The sequence below is a fragment of the Gobius niger genome, assembly GCF_951799975.1.
Source record: "Gobius niger genome assembly, chromosome: 17".
NCBI lineage: Eukaryota > Metazoa > Chordata > Actinopteri > Gobiiformes > Gobiidae > Gobius > Gobius niger.
In genome coordinates, this window is record NC_136868.1 from 12,570,201 (window position 1) to 12,591,451 (window position 21,251).

A 21,251-nucleotide genomic window follows, 5' to 3' on the forward strand; every position below is an offset into this window, starting at 1 on the left:
CTTATCAACTCATGGGATTTCATCCTTCTCACTCTGTTTGCCTTTTGGGGCTGGTGTTTGCATATTCTTGATAAGTTGTTATATATTAGACAGGTAGTTACCGCTTCGGTTTTGCATGATCCGTAGTTAGAGCTGAGGTATCAAAAGAAGAAGTTATAAAACCAAATATGGCGAACAATGAGGGGCTTAATGTCCAAACTGAAAGATAGATTACTTGTCGGGTTGTGCTTTTTTCCACACCTGACTTGAAGTCTTTAAGTTTTGCACAGTAATGTGATACAGTTTCACACTGTAAACTGCATACATGGGCGGGACATCCTAGTAATGTATCATAAGTGATTATCCCAACGGTAAGATGACAATTAATCTCATTAGGTCTGCCGAATGAAACAGGACGTAGCGTGACCTAGCTTCACCTATGGCCAGAGAGCAACCACATGACGTCCAATTACTTTGGGATAAACATAGGATTTCTTTGTATTTTTATAATTCCCAAACTTTTCACGCTAAGTAGGTTTAAATCACAACATAACTTGATAAACCTAGGTTTTAACTTGGGGATAAAATATTTGTTTGTTTTAGTATATATAGTATCCTTAAACTACAATTTAGGACCTATCTCCCAAGACATGAAATAGCATTTAAAACTAAGAAATGGTTTTGTTCAAATTTACAAAAAGGAAACCATGTCTAGATCAGGACTATACCAGGTTGAATTTAGGATGAAAATTCAGTCTCTAAATTGGTTTCAAAATATAAAGTAAACATACTGGCTTTGCTACAGTACATCAGCCCCATGTACCACTTGTTTCACTGTCACCACATATTGAAACACTTCACAATAGCATGTGAAAACTGAAAACGGACTTAAACCTTGGCAGTCATCAGAGGAAGTGATTTATCTGCAGTGTTATTGTCCTCGCAGGTGCTCACAGCAGGTGAACGCTACGCAGGAGGAGCACAACGTGATGACAGTGACCCTGTTCAGCCCGCTGTTCGGGAAGACAGAGGTGGAGAGCCGCGTGAACATCAGCCGCGGCCGCTTCAGTACGCTGGAGTGTGTGGCCACCGTGGAGGGAGAGCAGGCCTACATGCTCTTCTCTATCAGTGGTGAGAAATTACTACAGATATTTATGTTGAAGCATATTGTGACCCTAGCAGTGTCTAGCTTATACTACTAATGTTCATATATTACTATACTTATATATAAAAAGACTTAGTTCTCGCCAGATAGCATTGCTCTGTGGTTTGATGGTTGAGCTGAAGCACATAATATGCAGGTTCATCAGCTGTCGTGTGTCTCTCCTCACTCTCTTGCAAATTTCCTGCTGTGCTGCTCTGTCAGTGAAGCCTTGGGGGTAAGGATTACTGTATCTTATGAACCTGGCTATTATTAAGAATAACAATAATAATATACAGATATTCCTTCGCTATTGTTTACACCCACTGCAGTGCAGTAGAATAACTGCTGCGTCTTAAAGTTGGAACAACTTTCTGGGGTCCAAACTGGATGATTCTATTCTGTTTTGATTATTTTAGCAGATCTTTGACGATTTTTTTTTGTCACTGATGATTTCACTGGTAAAATCGCGGTCACGGAGGGAAATAGCTTGGGAACCACTGGGATCAGTTCTTTTAGAATGAAACCTGCATGGTCCCAAGAAAACAAACCAATATTATTATTTTTTTCCCTTCCAAAACTAAGATTTTGTATTAGGTGATTTATAGTGTAATCTTTATGGGACTGGGCAACTGTCTAGTTTTTAGATGTTGGCTAAAAAGTCCATGTCACCTGCCAGTGATTCCATGCACAAGTCAACTTAGAAAATCAGATCTTGGCTGTCCTTCTGTATTCACACAACTTTGTAAACCCCAAATGGGATTTTCTCCTTGGCTCACAATATTTACTAAAAGCATGTTTTGCCAGGGTTTAGCCCGTATACGCTCTGGCACAATCTGTAAGGTAAACATGTGTAAGGAGATGGCCAGTGTTGATTGGTTACAATAAGATGCCACTGATAGGAATTGTCTCACGTCATTGTTTATAGTCTGTCGCCAAATCCGCTCTGTTCTAACGGCTTCTCCATCTGCTAAACACCGTGTCCAGAGAGGAACAAGCGCGGGGACTCTGAGTTCAGTGAAGTCGTCCCGGGCCGATCAGGCGAAGGGTTATGTAGGACACTGCGCAGGGGTTAGTGGGTCAAGAGAAATGTAAGTGAGTATTAAGAGGCGGGATTTGGAGCTTCCAGAGTGTTGAACAGTGAGCGCCGCCGGAGTCCTGTTCTTGGTGGGAGTCCCGGGACAAAGGGGGTGGAGGTCTTGAGGTGTGAGTGATGAGCACAATACACAGCTCTAGTATCCACTGACAGCTTTACCGCGGATTAGTTCCTGCAGACTCGGCATTCTCAGATTCGAAGTGCAGAGAAAGCTCCTTATCTATAAAGAGCTTATTACATCCCACTGTACAGAGGAGCAAAACAATAAAGGATCAGGCCTTATAGGTACATGACAATGGACACATATGATGGCTCGTCCCCTTTTATGCAAAAAACAATTACATAAAATTGGAATATAGTGTGGATAACGTAGTGATTTGACAAATGGAAAGCGGCATGCTATAATCAGTGAGACTCAGTGTACACATGTTTAATTGGATTAGTGCAGTGTGAACTGACCAAAGTGAGTTTCCGGCAGATTTAGCCTAATAGCCCATTGCAATGTCAACGACAAACCCTAAGCCAATCATATAAACAAACAAACAACGCCTTAGTAATTGCATTCGCCACGTGGAATTGCGGTAAAGTAAACTAAGTCAACAGTTAAGGTAAAATCACATAGATCACAATCAAATACCTAAATAGGATTTTGAAACAAGTATAGCATTGCAGTTTACTAATCAAATAGGCCATATGCTGTGGAGGTTTTGCTGATTTGGGATGAAAAAATAAGATGTTTTACTTAATCGGGCTGCACAATATGTTGCAAATGTTACAGATTCTCACAGTAGTAGGTTCTACATTGTGAGAAAAAACAATTCATCGTAAAATCTCTGAAACCTTTCAATCTTTTCATTTTTTTTTTTATATGTGCCTAAATTTAAAGCCATGATTTTAGCCATGATTTTTTCCGTATTTGTTTAAGTGTTTAGCATGTTTTTGGTCTGCGTTTAGAATTTTAAGTCTTGATTTTACACAGTTTTCTGGGGGAAAAATAGCCTAAGATTTTTTTTTAAATGGAATGAAATGTGTTTAAATGGTACATTATTGCAAAAATATAATTATTGTTGTATTTAAAGTAACATTTTACCCCTATAGTTTAGTTTAGTTTAGTTTTAGTTTATTTATTTATTTGAACAGGGACAGTGTACAATATACATTAACCTCAAAGGGAGAGATGCATTGTACCAGGTTATAGCACTTGTGCTAATTTCCACCTGTAGTCCCTGGGCAGACTGATGTCAACAAAGTCATAAAAATACTAATACAGAGTAAACTACAATAATTTATTTTATTACAGATATTTACATTGTTGAGAAATGGCAAAAATAATGAACAAATGTCTGTTTGTGCTGTGAGCGACGGGCTTGTGACTTTTACTGGGAGTGAGTTGTCTCCAGCTCGTTTCCATGGAGATATTGACTAAAGGCAGCCAGATATGAGATTTAGTTGGTGAGGTCCTCATCCAGATCCATTCTTTGATTACCCACTGCAAATATAATGCTTATTTGTCGTTATACACTAGATATACAGTAGTTTGTCTTTAAGGCGGTTGAACATTGCAAATTATTTTGTGCTCTATTATTGCACATTGGTTATTTGGTTGGTTGGTTGGTTGGTTGGTTGGTTGGTTGGTTGGTTGGTTGGTTGGTTGGTTGGTTGGTTGTTTGGTTGGTTGGCGACCTGGCTGGCTGGCTGGTTGGTTGGTTGGTTGGTTGGTTGGTTGGTTGGCGAGCTGGCTGGCTGGCTGGTTGGTTGGTTGGTTGGTTGGTTGGTTGGTTGGTTGGTTGGTTGGTTGGTTGGTTGGTTGGTTGGTTGGTTGATTGGTAGGTTATTTGGTTGTTTATTGATTGATTGATTAATTTGGGTGTTTGGGTGGTTGGTTAGTAATTTGGTTGGTTGGTCGGTTATTTGGTTGGTTGGTTATGCTCATGACTTCTGTTCACTAAAGCTCACTAAAAAACGCTTTTACACATCTATCATAAATGTACTTGCTTCATATGCCGCTGGCACATTAATGTGTGTACTTTTTCTGCTTTCAGAGAGGGCGGTCCCACACGGACTGTTCACCCCGGTGCTCATTTGCACAGTGTCAGTCGCCGCTGTTCTGAGTCTGGTCCTGATCATACTCTTCTACAAGTACCTACAGGTAAAAGCATGTCACACACCTATAGCTTCAAACTATATACCTGTAGAGTACAGTCGAGCTAATGCTTCCTCTTTGGCAGAAACCCAAATATCAGATCCAGTGGAAAGTTATTGAGGGCATCCATGGAAACAACTATGTGTATATTGACCCCACCCAGCTACCGTATGATCACCAGTGGGAGTTCCCTCGGAATAACCTGCGATTCGGTAGGTGCCCTGATCCCTTCATTTATCACCACTAGGTGCAGTGTGTGATGCACCTTTCCACAGTACCACTTATTAACCTTTAAAGGGGTGTATTATGCAAAATTGACCGAGGGTTGTTTACCATGCTACAAGGCTGTTCTCTCACCAAAAACAAAAATAAACTAAACTAAAACTAAATACCAGCAAAAAGCATATTACCCCTTCATTAATCCACAAGGTTATTTAGGATATGTCCCCATTTACAAACAAAAAGGTTTTAAGCAATATTACAGTAAATACTTGATGTGGGTATTATATGGCAAATTTGAGTTTTAAGTGAGCCATTCGCGCATGTTTGAGTAATCATTGAATCTTCTGTGGTGCTGTGGTGTCACTTTAGTTTCACTTTTCTCAAACTTTGCGCCTCTAGTTTTCCCCAAGCTCCTCTCATAACCAGGAAGCTCCCACTCTCCGCCTACTTCCCGCCAAAGCTCCCGATACACCCCATTGAGCAGCAACAGGCCATTACATCCACAGGTGGAAAAGGACTGGAACTGGAAAAGGAAACTGGAGGAAGCTTTGAATGTGCTGTTTCGGATCATCATTGCATTTTCTAACCAACAACTCTACTACGATGACCCTCCCTTAGGCTGCCTCATTCTGATCGATTGAACTCAGTATGTTTATATTTGCCCAGCATTAAGCTTCGCTCCTGTCCCTGGTCAGTGCCTTAAACCGGTTCCACTGTTGGTCTCTCCCTCACTGTCAACACACGGTCTGTTGACACTTAGTGCTGTTGTTTTAGCGAGCCTCCTCTAACAGGATCCAGCGCGTCCAGGTGCTACATAAACCGCCCCGGGGCACTAACTGATGATGTCCCAGGAACATGGCGCTCAGCCAACTCCTAAAGTAACAGCTTTGTTTTTACAGGGAAGACTCTGGGGTCCGGAGCCTTTGGGAAAGTGGTGGAGGCTACAGCGTACGGTCTGTCCAAAGCAGACTCGGTCATGACAGTGGCAGTGAAGATGTTGAAATGTAAGAAACACACGTGCAAAATGCTAAAAATATCACCAAATGTTTTCCAAACATATACCGTTAGTGTAATTTGCATACAAAATGTTACAACTGGCAGATCAAGTTCTTTTTTATTGGATTTATACAATAGATCATAACGATGTGTGAGAGTTGCGGTTTTCTCAGCCAGTAAGTGCCTATAAAAGTCAAACACAATACTAATCCAAATCATGAGTTTTCTTCAGATTATGAACGGTAATCTCATACAGAAAACTACTGACCAATCAGATAAGTAAACATGGAAAAAATGAAAATCTGCTATTATACTTTTAAGACTTATTTATATATTTATACATATATGAACAATGTTCAGATGCAAGACAGTATGACTTAAGTAAGTCACAGCACCTGGACGAGAAAGTCACTAAACACACAGTTATGTGCAGACAGTTAGAAAAAGTACAATCAGAGAAAAACAGGTCAAAGTGTTCTGTGCTGTACCTTTGCTGTTTCTAAACCTGTCTGATGTATTTCCTGGGATCTGCTGTAGCCAATCCCCCGCAGATGCAGAGAAACAGAATATATACACATTTCTGTAACAATGTCTGTAAAGGAAAAAAAAAACAAAAAACTACAATGAATAAAAAAATAATGCTTTAAACTAACTTTTTAATCAACACTCAATATGAACCACGCACTTCTATGAATGCTAGTTTTTAAACCACGGTTCGCTCGCTGGCTGCTTCTGGTGGATTGCAAACTTTATCACTGCATATCAAGGGCTAGTCCTTTCCTGTTTAAGTTTGAGAACAGACCTGTGTTGTCCCTTTAGACTAAACTATAAAATCTGAAAAGGATGTGTGCTGAAGGATGTGTCAAATACAGAAGACACATATTCATACAGTGATGGCAAAGTACACCTTACTTCATAATGATACTTTGCATGATCAAACACTGCATTATGTTGTTTGAACCATTATTACAAAATCTCATATGTAAAACTCATTCACTTTTGCAGCGAGCGCTCATTCCACAGAGAAAGAAGCCCTGATGTCTGAGCTGAAAGTGCTGAGTTATTTGGGGAACCACATGAACATCGTGAACCTGCTCGGAGCGTGCACAGTCGGAGGTGGGGCACTTCTGTTTGATTATGATGGTGGAAACTTGGCTCGAGGATACTGTTCCAACGGCCTCTCCTTGTGTTGTGTTTGTTTATGAAGAGCTCATTACATTTGAGTGTCACTTGTTTCAGTTGTGTTTCTTGAGTCTTCGTCCCCTAAGGCTTGCTTCCTCTCTTCAACAGGGCCCACCTTAGTGATTACGGAGTACTGCTGCTTTGGAGACCTGCTCAACTTCCTGCGCAGGAAACGAGAGTCCTTCATCTGCTACAAGAGTGAAGAAGACTGTTACTATCGCAATGTGGTCATGCAGAGACAGGCCAAAGGGTAAAGGGCTTTTGGTGCTTAGAAGTTTTCCATGTGTTGATCCCCGAACTCTTCTTGACCAACAGTATTTCTTTAAGAAGATGACCGAGTTGCAAAATGCTGTAACACAATGACTCCTTGAGAAAGGCTTGTGTTAGTAGCACACAGTGTTTTTCTTAAAGATTTAGAACTGACTAGCACATCAAAATAAGGCTTTAGAAAATGTAAATAGAAAATCTTTCCAGGAAACAGGAAGAGTGCGTTGGATTCTTCTTTTTTCCCCATGCTTTAGCCCGCCACTTGCGATCATCAAATAAATGTAAACAGTAACCTTCTCTCTCTCCTAACTTAGACTTGTTTTAGATATTCATTTGTCCCAATTTAGCCCAGAGCTGAGCCCAAGTTGAGTCCAATTTGATCTTATACTTATTATATCTTATACTATTAATTTTTGAATCTGTCGATATTTAGACTTGATCTAACAATGTACATAGAAAAAAAGAGAATCCCACAGTTCGGATTACAAAACAGTATGCTCTGAAATGCATACTTCTTTTTTTAATCCAAGGCATAGTAGATGAGACAAAAGTGATAGTAGTAGTAGTGTTTACTTCCCAGAACGTGCGTAGGATGAGGTATTTGGACAGCAGCGTGTGAGGGGTGCTGTGCTTAGCTGAGACAGACTGCTCTCTTTCCTCCTCACAGTGACAGCTTGAACGGCTACGTGGCCATGAGGCCTTCTGTCGCTGGCACACACCCGCTAACGTCCGAGAAGAGGCACTCCATTCGGAAAGGCAAGACTTTCATTGAATAATTACGTGATAGTTTGAGGTGTATAATGGGGAGATGTAATAAAGAGTGGTGTGTTTGGCAGGTGGGTCCTACATCGAGGAAGATGAAGAAAGTGAACTGTTTGAGGAAGACGGTTTCTCGTTGGATACAGAGGACCTCCTGAGCTTCTCCTATCAGGTCGCTAAAGGCATGGAGTTCCTGGCCTCAAAAAATGTAAGCATTTGAGTTGTGGTTCGGGTTAGTTAAGGGGGATTGGATTGACACATTAACAGTCCTAAATTAACTTTTGGTGTAGAGCAGTGGATCTCAACTGATGTGGCTTTGGGACAAGGGCTGGGCATCGATATGGATTTTACAAATCGATTGGATTTGATTTACTTCACAAGGGCCCGATTCGGTTCACAATTCAATTTGAATATTGATTTTTGATTCAGTTTAAGGATATTACACAATACTGATTTTACTTGGAAATGGAAGACATTCTCAGAAGAACCAATGCTGCAAATAGAAGAATCTAATTCTAATTGGGTGCATTAGTAAAAATAGGAATACTAAGAATTGAACCCAATGCAGTTACATTAATCTAGTACTTTTTATTTAAAGAGACTAGATACAAGTTGGTCATTTTATACTCACTACTGCCACCTCGGGTCTTACGTGTAACTGCAGGTTCTATATTAAGCTCGTGCATGACGGTAATTCGGTCCCGAATTAACACCATTTTAAGTGACAGTGCAGGATTTTAGAGGCAGTTGCAGTGAAAAGGTCTGAGCTCATTCTGCACAGTAGGACATGGCTGGAACATGTAGGGGGATGAAAATACTTGGTTTTAACATTTTTAAACTCCATATATAGTCCCTTTAACATGACCTGATTAAAACAAAAAAGCAAGAAGTCACATGGCAATATTATGGGAAAAAGATGTATTAAAAGGATCAATTTAAAGTTTTTTTAATCGATATTGGGCTATTCAAAGGGAAATTGATTAAAATTGATTAAAATTGATTAATACATGAATTAAACCCAGCCCTATTTGGGACCCACCTTCAAAACAACTTGAGTGAAGTAGTAATAGTATATAATATCAAAACACAACATTGATCAAAAGCCTGAATGTCAAAGACAAGCAACTATGCAGAACTGAAGACAGTGTAAAACATTGCATATTTTCTAGCTAGGGTTTGGAGAAATTAGCAAATTCACTTTGTTTCAGGTTTCTTTCTTGATAACTAACACTTGTACCGTGTAACATCTGACATGATCTCCCGTCAGTCGTACATCATACTGAACCATTCGTTTCTACAGCTCAGCCTAAATGACCAAACACTGTATTTTACTGCCCTGTGTTTGTCATCACACAGAGCGGATTGTGTTTCCACTGCTAGTAAAAGAATCTAAAATGCATGTCGGAGCATGCTGCTGAAAAATTAATCACTCGTTGAGGCTAAGATAGTGTGCACACAAAGATCACGTTTCAGTGTCAGCGTCTGCGTGTTACGGATCTCCGAGAAGCGCGGCTGCAGCACTCGCCATCAGAAAGTGTTTCATTCACAAGAGAGATACTATTGATATTATTGACTAAAATTACATACGCAAAGGTTTGATTAATCGTCCACTTTGTCTTGCAGTGCATCCACAGAGACCTGGCCGCCCGAAACATCCTGCTCACTCAGGGAAGAGTAGCAAAGATCTGTGATTTTGGTTTGGCCCGGGACATCACGACAGATTCCAACTATGTGGTCAAAGGCAACGTGAGTGGCTAGTTATTAGAATTACATGAATGAACATTTGATTTCCAGAACCACAAGACCCCACTCTATAATCTATAAGCTATTATCTCTAATTTAGTCTTCCTGCAATTACTGCAAACTTTACAGACAAATACTGACCAATAATGTTCAATTATCAATGCCTGCCAATTTTTGGTCAGAATAAGACGTCAAACTATGAAAATGCAATAGAAATGGGACTAATATCATGTAAAGATCGTGACACGCAGTGCATTCTTTGGTGACTTTGACCTTGTCTGGTGCATTGTGCAGACCACTATTCAATTTGTGTTGAAAGCTCCTGAAATTTGCCCTCTCAATCAAACACAGCGTCTGGCAAGTCTCAGTGTCAACTGACAAGCTCCAGAACAATCCACAACAATGGGCTTTGTGCATTCTTGTTTCATTTTTACAAACCATTAAAGGATTCCATAGTTTTAGGCCAAGGCTGTATTTTCAGCATTCACAATATTTAGTCTTTGGACTCTTTTGCATTAGCTATATTTTATTATGTAACAGTCTGATACTACAAATAATACAATAAATACAATAAATAGATTAATTTTCATTTGACCTGTGCATAACTAGAGTACACCCTCTGCTGGCGTTTTGCGGTACTACATTGGACACCTGATTACACCTGAGAATGCTGTTTCGACCATAGACGGTTAAAAAGAATAGACGTCTCCTGCTCACTTCTCCCCGTTTGCCACAATGACAACGCTCGAGGGGGAAATCATGGTAGATTTACAGACTCCCCCTCCCCAGCTCTGACGAAGCATGTTCCTAAAAAGGGCATAAGGGCGGGATCTTCACTGTAGACACTGCCCTTGCGTGACGTGTAGTTCGTGCTGCTCCAGTGCTAACAGTCCGGCCTCATGAGTACGAGATTTTGAAAAATGTTCTTACGAAAACCAGCCTGGTCTCCTTAATTGTAACTAACCCAGCGTTATCACATGAGGAACATCTAGCTCTAGATAGATTTTTAAAAAATGGTAAAGTTGTTTTTAATGTGTCTAAAGTACAATGCTTTCCAATGGGAGACTAGTGGCGATATTTAGGTACTACAGCAGTGGCGGAACAATGGTGGCCCCGAGTGTCGTCAAAAAGCAGAGCAGCCAGGGGCCATTGGTTTGGACAGAGGGATACAAAAACTCTCTGTAAAACATAACTGCATTGTGTGATTGTGTTTTCAGGCTCGTTTGCCAGTGAAGTGGATGTCTCCTGAAAGCATCTTCGAATGCGTCTACACTTTTGAGAGCGATGTGTGGTCCTACGGCATCTTGCTCTGGGAAATCTTCTCTTTAGGTATGTGTGTGACTTTGTGATTTGTGATTGTTTGGTTTTGGTGCAGCTGAATGTAACTGTGTGTCTGTGTGATGCTGCAGGAAACAGCCCGTATCCTGGGATGCCCGTGGATGCCAAGTTTTACAAAATGATAAAGGAAGGATACAGGATGGATGCTCCAGAGTTTGCCCCCAATGAAATGTGAGTAAATTTAGCCTAGACGCCTTTACCACACAATAAATAATAAATTGTGCAGAAATATAGACGGCAATGCCTCATACAAAGAGGCGTGGCCAAGCCGAGGGGGAAGAAAACATAAGAAAACCTCTCATTGGAGTCACAAGCCAAAATCAGGTCCATATGGATGACTTTTACAGTATATTGTCCAGTAGAAGCGAAAAGCAGTACTCTCTCTTAATGTTAGCATAAGTAGTATGCGGCACGGTAGCTCGGCGGTAGCTCGGCGGTTAGCGCTCATGCTTCACAGCTAGAAGGTTTGCATGTTCTCATCGTTTCTGCATAGGTATCCCCTACCACTAGAAATGTACAATCGGCCAGGATGAATGACGTGTGTGTGTGAATGCATGGAGGTGATCAGAGGGACCGTTGGCGCAGATGTGTGCAGTCACGACATTGTTTCTATTAGTCTCCCCCAGGGGAAACTGAACACCACCGAGTATGGAGTGAATGTATAATTGTCTCATGTAAAGCGCTCTGTGACTATGACTGTGAAAGGCGCTATAGAAATAAAGTTCTTCTTCTGCTGCTAGTATGAAGCTAATGCTACCTTCCTGGTTAGCATTGTCCATTTTTTTTAAGTATTTATGTTTGAATCACTTTGGCTCTCTTCATGTCTTTGTATCTTTATTTCGTCAAAACATATGTTCACAATTGAGTATTTGTTAAAGTAATGGTGAAATTTACACTTTAAAGGGGGGGTATTATGCAAAATCGACTTTTTCAAGCTTTACATCATGTTATTAAGTCATTCCCTCATTAAAAACATGCCTGAAGTGTTGCCTTAGCACATTCACGTATTTTCGAGTAATCTGTAAAAACTCCGATGGCAGCCATTTTAGGGATAAAACGCCTGATTCCTTCAGGAAACGCCTCCGACCTCCAGGATACGCCTCCGACCTTTCGTCACCAGCCGAGTAACCAACCACTGCTCCTCAGCAGAACCCCCTCCCCGCAGTGTCCAGCCCTAAGATGTAAACAGAGTCATCATGGAGGATTAGCTTCATGTGTTGTGAACCGGAGTTACAACAGTTCTGAAACTTTTACAAAGACACACATCCGTGTTTCTGTTACCGAAACACCCAGGATTAAAACCGGTGACAAAAACACTTATTTCAGTGTCTGGTTCTGCGCTGGGCCTTGATGATGCACAGAGCCTCCGGAGAAAGCTAATGCTAAGCTAAACCTCGAGTCATCACGTGAAAACGAGAAATATGCACACATAAAGTCAATAAAACCACCACACACATAAAGAACCGTTTAACAATGATCACACACGGAGCCAGGCTTGTTGATTTGGAAGTTTATTGCTCACATTTCATCTACAATGGGTCATAGCCGAGTGGCTTTCTCCCGGAGCTAACAAGCTAGCCGCGACAAGCTAACGGGAAAATTCACTGAATACAAGCAGCATATTATGCATTGAAAACGTCACTAAAACAGGCAACTGCTTGAAGCAGCCTTTATGATGATCACACACGGAGCCGGGCTTGTTGATTTTGTAGTTTATTGCTCACATTTCATCTACAGTGAGTCGTAGCCGAGTGGTTTTCTCCCGGAGCTAAGGCACTATTAGCCACGACAAGCTAACAACCTTCACCTTCACAACATTCATTGAAAACAGGCAGCATATTATGCACAAATAACGTCAATAAAGCAGCAACTACTTGAAGCAGCCTTTACGATGATCACACAATGAGCCTGGCTTTACACATTTGTGGTTTATTGCAGACTTTTCATCAACAATGAGCTGTAGTCGATTATAACAAGCTAACGGGTAACCTCGAAAAACCACTGTCCACCTGCACAGATAATGTCCGTCTTTGAATCGTATGGGCTCCTGCAGATCCTGGTGTCGTCCATGGGGGAATAGTTAGAGATCCATAGGGCATGGCAGATGCAAAGAGAGAGCCTCCAAACAGCAGTTATTTTTCAGGCAAGAGCCCCTTCCAAGCGTCCGGTGTGGAAGGTTTGTCTCCAAATAATATCCTGTGTGGCCATTGTTCACAAAGTGATAAACAGTAGCTCCTTTCCAACAATAAAAATTAAAATGCACCGATCGTAGTTTCAATACAGTTGAGACAACGAGCGCAGTGTTGTGATGCCACAGACAGCGTGTGGAGGGGGCGTGTCGGAAAGGGTCAGAGGTTCTTAAAGAGACAGGGGCCTATTTCAAGTCTTTCGCTACCGCCATTTTGAAAGAGCAATTTTATACAAGGCAGTTATTCTAATTTACTGCATTGACAGACCAACAGAAGGTTTCGTCATCATTGTAGTGTGCCATAGACTGGTGCTATGTGGCTGAAAAAAGCATAATACCCCCTCTTTAAGTGTTACTGACTAGAAAACTTTGCTTCAATAGACTAGAGTTACGAAGTTGAGCCTTATAAGATTTAGCTGAAATCACATTGCACCAGCCCCTTATGGCTCCTCCTGCAAGTGGTGGGTCCACAGAAGTCCACGGTAGGACGACCTCACGCTTCAAACCTGGCCTGTTGGTCTCTCATAGGGGCTTCTGAACCGTCTTTTGTCTGACCCGTCACCTAGGACCTGTTTGCCATGGGAGACCCTACCAGGGGCATGAAGCCACCGACAAGAGAGCTCCAGGATCATTCGGGTGCTCAAACCCCTCCACCACATTAAAGTGGCGGTTCCAGGAGGGGGACTTAAACACAAATAAACCAATGAAATCAAACTGGAGCAATCCAGGTTTTTGAGACCAAAGCTAATTGATGAAGAGCATTATTAGTTTATACCAACCTACGTAACACCCACAATGCTATGCTGGAAGTCTCTTCCCATTCTTCATGCGCTTTCACTATGTGTGGTCCTGTCTAAGAAAGCCTACAGGCCAAAAACATCCAGGAGCACTAACGTTTCAGAGGAAACTGAAATGGATATGGATGGCTAAGAATTATGCCTTTCAAACATGTTTGTATATGTCTAAACAACAGGTATATCATAATAAGACTGCATAAACACAGGAAACTGCTTACTAACCATCGGGGCGTTTCAAACTGTCATAGAAATGTACTGACCGGATTAATATAAAAAGTTTGTCAACAGAACAAATGAAGATTCTTGAATTCCATTTTAGAGCCTGTGTTTCACCAGTGTCTTCTGTATCATATTTTAAGAAATGCTTGTTAAAAACTCAAATATGTAGTGAAAGAATGTGTTTTTGTATTGACAGGTATCAAATTATGCAGTCATGCTGGGACCCTGACCCCGTCAAAAGGCCCCCCTTCAGGAAGGTCGTGGAGAGGATCGAGCAACAGCTGTCCGATGCCACTAAACATGTAGGTTTTCCACAGTTTGAATAGTTTGGGCCGCCTCGATCAGCAGGTGGGACGCCAGTGAACCCAAATGTCAGAGCACAGTCTGGCGTTTTTAATGGCTACATCGGGCCACATATTTCCAATAGTGTGTAATGTGTCAAGCATTATTAAATTATACCGGTGATAAATAGATTGGTGCAACAGAATTTTTGTGAGAAATTGATTCTTAAACAGGATAGTCAGGCATAATTCAGCTGAAGTTTTGAGGGCAGATCACAGCTGGAGCAGATGTGAAAGAAATGATTGGTCCAGAAGCACTCAAAATACTTCAACGATATAAACAGAAAACCACACTTCACCAGAACACTGTCGGTATTTGACCTTCGGGAGGCCTAAGTGCAGTCTGGCAGTAGATAGAGTAGTTTGTGGGGATTAATAGACATTTGCCAATAAGGTTAAAAGCTTTAAAGAGGGCTTAAACATATTCACTACGGATATTGCCTGACAACAAGAGGTTTTCTTTGTTTATTTGTCTTGCCTCTGCAGTGATTGCACCAAATCATCTGGATATTCATTTGTTTATTGCAAATGAAACGTTTATTGCCAGATGATCTTCACTCCTCACCTGGAAAGCACCACGCTTTCTTGTATTAGCTAAAAGTGAAACTCAAATGTTATCTGACATTTCATTTACCAGCGCTTAACCTTAACAAGGCTGATGCAGGATTTGGGCCTGTTCCAGCAGAGTTATGGCCTCAGGCAGGGCACAGGCTGGACCAGTGCCAGCAAATCACAGGGCAACGACTGAGAGATTGTGTGAACGATCTCTCACTCCCAGATTCGAAGGACCAATTCACACAGCACTTCTTCGGACTGTGGGAAGAAACCGAAGACGCTACATATTGTGACTGGTCAGGAAGTTGCAGCCAATGGGGGTCCTGCTGTGAGGCCAGAGGCTGCGTAATGCGTCACAATGGGCCTCTGTCTTATTTTAAGCATTTTGAGGAGAGAGTAAAAATCACGCGTAACATTACGACCAGTGTATTTCCATCGTGAGGCCTAAAAGTCCCATTTGAAAACCATGTGATTGAAACACAGCCACACGGCCCTGCCCTGCATCTGGAATCATGACATCAAATTCTAGATGAGTGTTGTGAACAAAAACGATCATAAACACATGCCTCGTCTGCGGTATAGCAACTATCCGGAGACATAAGGGAGTGGGAGTGGCAAATTGTCTGGTGAATAAGTAACATGGGGAGATATTAATGTGTTTCCTTTGTCCTACACTAATTAACCATATTATGATGACATTTATTGATGGCCCCATATAAAACTAATGATAGCACAACTTTCTTTCCTCTTCCATTAATATCTCGTTTTTATTCGTCTATTCTAATTTATTCAGATTTACAAAACTGCCCCTGAAACCATGGTTGTTAATGCCAAACTCGTGAATTCCGATTATTATCTTTACAACCATAATTATGTCACTGATCGGGTCACTGTGTTTACTACCGTCAAGATAAGGCGAGTGGGTTTTGGTCTTTTCTGTCATGACTATAGTTTAGTTCTCACAATGATTGATTAGTTTAGTGCTCATTTGGTACAACAAAAGGGTATCGGGTTCTGTGTGGGTCTTTCTTTGTGGAGTTTGCATGTTCTTCCCATGTCTAGGTGGGTTTCCGACCTATGCTCCAGTCTTAGGTGAATTCTCCAGCTAGGTCCATACAGGTAGTTTGGAAGTTTGCTTTGTGGTGGGCCGGTTTTCTTTTTCTCATAAAACAGGAGCTAAACGATGACCTTCTTTTAGCTTTTTTGGTGTACATTAAAAGACATCTGAGGTTCTATGCTGGAGGATCGGATTTTGCCCCTGGGCCTGATGTTGGCAGTGGACGTTGCAAAGCATTGGCGAATGTGTCGCAGTTTCCCTCCGGCGCAATCGTTAAACGTAGAGTGTCAAATACCGCAATTAGTTGTTCACTGCCGTTTACTTCAGGTTTAAGCTATTGTTGCCGCATTGTTACCAGCAAAATGCAACACTAAAGAGTGATTTTACAACCATCATTATGTCATAAATGTGTTCCTGACTGTCTAATTGCTCATATCCTCTTTGTTGTCTGCTCTAGATTTACCTGAATTTCAGCTCGAAGCTAACGCTGACGCCCAGATCCAGGGAGAAGCCGGGTTCCCAGAGTCCAAGCTTGAACCCACCAAACAACAACCACCCACAGACACAACCCTTACTGCTCCAGCATGAGGTCTTCCTGGAGGGGACCACTCTGAGAGCTCACCGAGTTTAGCACCGGACGTCCCTTCACGGCTGTCCCCTAAAGTGCCTGTTGAAAATATTAAGTTCATCCTTCATTGCCCGGCGCCGCCCATCGCTACGACCCATTTACTGCTCTGGTACCTGACTCACAGCCGCAGACAGGACAGAGGCAACAAAAAGACCATGGTCGAATGGCTTTTATCGTTGTGCGTGTTACATTATTGGGTGCTTGGTACCAGAAGGACATTTTATGGACTATAATTGCTTCCTTGTTTTGGGCTTCGACACGGGGAGGTGGATAGACTCAAGTGCTCCCCTGAAACTGATCAGCTGTCACTTCTTTGACTTTTTATGTTTATTTTTCAGTTACACATTTCATAAACTATTTTTGTTTTCATTTGGGGTTTTTTTTTTCTCTGTTTTGTCATACTGTAAAATGTTTCTACCACACATCCATGTAGCATTCTTGATACCGGTTGCTGTTCTTGGAGGTAAAAAAAAAAAAAGCCTCTTCAAGAAACTCAATTTTTGTATCTTTTTTTTTTTCCTTTCACATCACAAAATGCAGCTTTCTGTTTCTTTTTAACTTTTTTGTCAGTATTATTATCACATGCTCAACTGTGTGTTAAAATGAAGAAGATAACAGAATATATTTGGGGGCCAATTCAGCTGAAATAACGAGACACTTGTATAAGCTATTAGACAGGGCGTGAAGACCTTAAAGGGATATTTCAGGATTTTTGACATAGGGCCCCATTTCCTAGTTAGCCAGAGTGTTGTTGTTTTTTAGTGGTGCTAGGCTAGTGCTAGCACATGTCTATGGTAACTAGTAGCCTGCATTAAAAACCTCTTCAAAATCATCAGGTTGTCCTCCAAACAAGATAGCTCCTTTGTGAATTCCACGTGTATTAATGCCGGCCGCAGGTAAACAAACTACTGTAGATCCAGTAACCTAGCAGATCTCTCCGCCGCTGCGTAGCTTACAACCAGGAAGCTGAGGCTGCTCAGATATAAGTTATTTTAAATGCAAAATGGTTATATTTAGGGGGAAAAAAAAAAAAGTTCAGTCAACACAGACATTTATATGGGTAGTCTGGTGTTATAAGTGATTTGCCTCAGGTGCACTGTGCTTGACTGTTTTTAATGCAGGCTACTAGTTACCATAGACATGCACTAGCCTAGCACTAGCCTAGCACCACTAAACTCTTCAACTATAAGGACTGCATGAATTTAAAAATATATATCTCCAGAAATCCACACTCTATGTCAAAAATCCTGAACTATTCCTTTAAGCTTAGAATACTGTATATCTTTATGAAGAGAAGCCTACTGCTACTCCCATATCTTAAAGGGCCTGTATCATGCAAATGTCGCTTTTCTGAGCTTTCAATCATGCTATTATGTTACATCCTTCTCAAAAACATACCTGGGGTCTCACTTCCACGCTCAAAACGCCAGCCCACACTCTGGCAAATGTCACACGAAGAAATCTGTAAAGACTTGTTGCCTTTTCTGAACCCTTTCCACTTGTCATGACCCTGTCCGTTTTCCAATTGATTTCTCTGCACTGATTAGCATGTTTGCCAGTACAAATCTTTTTTCCACAGCCTCCCTTGGCACCGAAGTAAAAGAGAGAAATGCGCCCTTGGTGAGTTGATACATTTGATTTGATAAAAATCTTCAGTACAAAATCCTAAGGCTGAGGTGAAAAGTAGCAGTAAAAGCCTGGATAAAGCATGATATAGGCTCTTTAAACGTATGATTTAGACATGGTACGCTAGCTTTGAATGTGGGCTTACTGGCATTTTTGTGGGTGGCAATTCTAGCTGTAGCAACATCAAGATCGAGATTACTTTTTTTGAGATTTGTTGTACAGTTGTACAAATTGACATCCAGCGAATGACTTTTGTTTACAAGAAGCACTAGACCAGACGGTACTGCCATTTTGAGATGAGTTTCCATTTCAACCAATGACAAAGGAAACATTAAAGTAGTTAGATTTGTTATTAAGTTGTTTTAAGTCAGGGTCACATGAATGCCATTACAAAGTGGACTGCAGCGTTGATTGGGAAAGCTACGGGGGTCCAAGCCACAACACTCTGTTTAGTGTCGGCCTCTGTTATCCGGCCAGTAGCAGTTTTCCCCACATTTCTCCAGCTGTTCCTGATTCAGCTTTGAGACTTGGAGCACCTCTACTGTGTGTGTTCGAAATAGGACTGCCCCATTGGCGGATGCAAGTGTCCTGTGTGCGTGGATAGACCTATATCGTGTGTGTGACTGTGTATGAAAGTGTAATAGAAGATTTAAAAAAAAAAAGATTTTTAAGAGGTGCCACTACTTATCATTGTCTATATAGGAACACACAGTCTTACGCTCTACTGTCAATGTAAATATCAATGTACCTATTATATTTTAAAGCTTTGTGTAAAAATGAAGACGTGGTACTTCGATGCAGAACATTTGATGCTGTATTTTCTTAAGTGTGCTCGGAAATTTTGATGGTAACTTGAGGCGCTCCTTATGTGTCAGTCACCATGGAAACTTAACAAAAAATCACTTTCTTTTTGGCAATTTTTTTTTCTTTCTTTTTTTGGCTTTAACCACGGTTGCGCTTATGCCAGTCTTCTCGGTTTCTGCCACAGTTACAAGTAGGCTCACCATCACTGTCTAAAAGGCACAGAGAAAAGAGAGACTATTTTCTTGTGAAAGCTTCCTCCCTCTTCCTCTGCATCCGGCTCTTTATTTATTTAACCCGAAGCTTTAGTGACACTGTGTACATTTGTTGTGATGCTGTTAAACGTGTCAATGTAAATAAAAGTACTACATTTACTGGCGTATGTTGTTTATGTCAATGTGAAAGCACCAGAGTGTGGGAAGTGTTAGATACAGTGCTATGCAGCAATGAAATCGTCTGCAAAGTTAAAGTGTTGAAAGCAGAAAATATAATCAAAAGCAGGAATTTGAGGAGAACTGAGCACTGAGCCCACAAAATGAAAACATTGTTGAAATGGCAATAGGAGCAATTTCAATAAACTGTAATAGATCAGATTCTATTTCTTGACCGGGTCACTGAATTTTTAAAGCTTTGTTTTCTCTGATGCAAGTGTGGCCAAAGCGAGGCCCACTTGCCAAAATAAGCCCATCTCTAATTTGAGCATTTGTGATTATACTCTCTGTTAAAAATCTTTGGTGGTGTAATTAAACAATTAATATAGATAAGCTCACATGAACTGTTTGCAAGCAAAAACATTTTTGCCCTCTACAACACTTTATTGTACTTTATTGTACTTTATGTTAAAGGGATAATTCAGGATTTCAGGATATGCTCAGTTCTTATGTGAGCATAGGGCCTAATTTTCCAGAGTGTTGTTGATTCATGCAGCCCTTAAGAGTTTAGTGGTGCTAGGCTAGTGCATCTCTATGGTAACTAATGCATTAAAAACCTCTTCAAAATCATCAGGTAGTCCTCCAAATGTTGCCATATCTGATTTGTAGCTCCTTTGTGAATTCCACGTCTAGTAATGCCGGCCGCAGGTAAACAAACTATTGTAGATCCGGTAACCTGGCAGATCACTCCGCCGCTGCGTAGCTTACAACCAGGAAGCTGATGCTGCTCAAATAAAAGTTCTTTTAAATGCAAAATGGTTATATTTAAAACACATTCAGTCAACACAGACATCTATATTGGTAGTCTGGTGTTATATGTGATTTGTTGTGGGTCAGACAGTTTTTAACAGTTACATGCGCTAGCCTAGCACTAGCCTAGCACCACTAAACTCTTCAAATATAAGGACTGCATGAGTTAAATAATAATATGTATATTATATCTCCACAAATCAACGACACTCTGGATAACTAGGAAATGAGGCCCTATGTCAAAAATCCAGAAATATCCCTTTAAGAAGGTGATCATAACGGATTTGTGCAAATTCACTTTTCTTCATTGTCATTCTTTAAATGAATGCCACACTCCATACAAAGAAACAAAATCTTCCCATAAGTCACATCTGAGGGCCATTTGTTTCTTACACACTGCTCGCCATCTGCACGCACTCAGAGCAGGTTGTTCCTCTGCTCTTGCCAAAACTAAAGTCATTCAGATCCGCTGGACTTTTTGTTTCAAGGAAGTCTGCCGTCCAGTCATAGATGCGTCCCCGAGTCCTCACATTAGGAGCGGGTCTTCCTGCTAGGCACACTTTGGTCGGGGACATCTGGCCTAAGGACGCAAGGAGGACTCAGACCTCACCGGACCCTCCAAAGGGACCAGTGCGTGGGCAGAGACCATTGTTTTTGGATCTAAGCGATAAGAGACAGCCAGGAAATCCCACCATTCAAGTTCAGCCATTCAACACATGTTTAGGGAAGTTTTACACAAAAATACACAATGACTGAGATTACGATTAAAGGCTTTAGATGCACTGTGCAAATTACTTTATCCGGCTGCTTCCTTCTTAACATTCAAGTATTTAATAGCAGAATTTGTATTTTATAACTGAGCTAATGTCACCCACTGTCACTAACTAGTCAACTCTTAAGACAAATAAACAGACAAATGACCCTTATGCTTTTTTCAGCATGTATGCGACAGAACTGATCGGCCTTTATACATGAGATGTATAAAGGCCTGC

The 21,251-nt window shown here is 41.1% G+C and overlaps 1 protein-coding gene across 2 annotated transcripts in view; it reads left to right on the forward strand.

Moving 5' to 3' along the window:
- The window catches only part of kita (KIT proto-oncogene, receptor tyrosine kinase a), a 34,736-nt gene extending 17,377 nt beyond the window's left edge, over positions 1–17,359 (forward strand). For both annotated transcript variants that reach the window (XM_079575298.1, XM_079575299.1), the window contains exons 9-21: positions 926–1,110; positions 4,259–4,365; positions 4,445–4,571; positions 5,481–5,585; positions 6,583–6,693; positions 6,868–7,009; positions 7,694–7,782; positions 7,863–7,993; positions 9,409–9,531; positions 10,746–10,857; positions 10,938–11,037; positions 14,267–14,372; positions 16,481–17,359. In XM_079575298.1, the coding sequence (XP_079431424.1) occupies positions 926–1,110; positions 4,259–4,365; positions 4,445–4,571; positions 5,481–5,585; positions 6,583–6,693; positions 6,868–7,009; positions 7,694–7,782; positions 7,863–7,993; positions 9,409–9,531; positions 10,746–10,857; positions 10,938–11,037; positions 14,267–14,372; positions 16,481–16,654 (1,612 nt within the window). In that variant the 3' untranslated portion in view covers positions 16,655–17,359. The remainder of the gene's footprint in view (positions 1–925; positions 1,111–4,258; positions 4,366–4,444; positions 4,572–5,480; positions 5,586–6,582; positions 6,694–6,867; positions 7,010–7,693; positions 7,783–7,862; positions 7,994–9,408; positions 9,532–10,745; positions 10,858–10,937; positions 11,038–14,266; positions 14,373–16,480) is intronic.
- Positions 17,360–21,251: the final 3,892 nt, after the last annotated feature.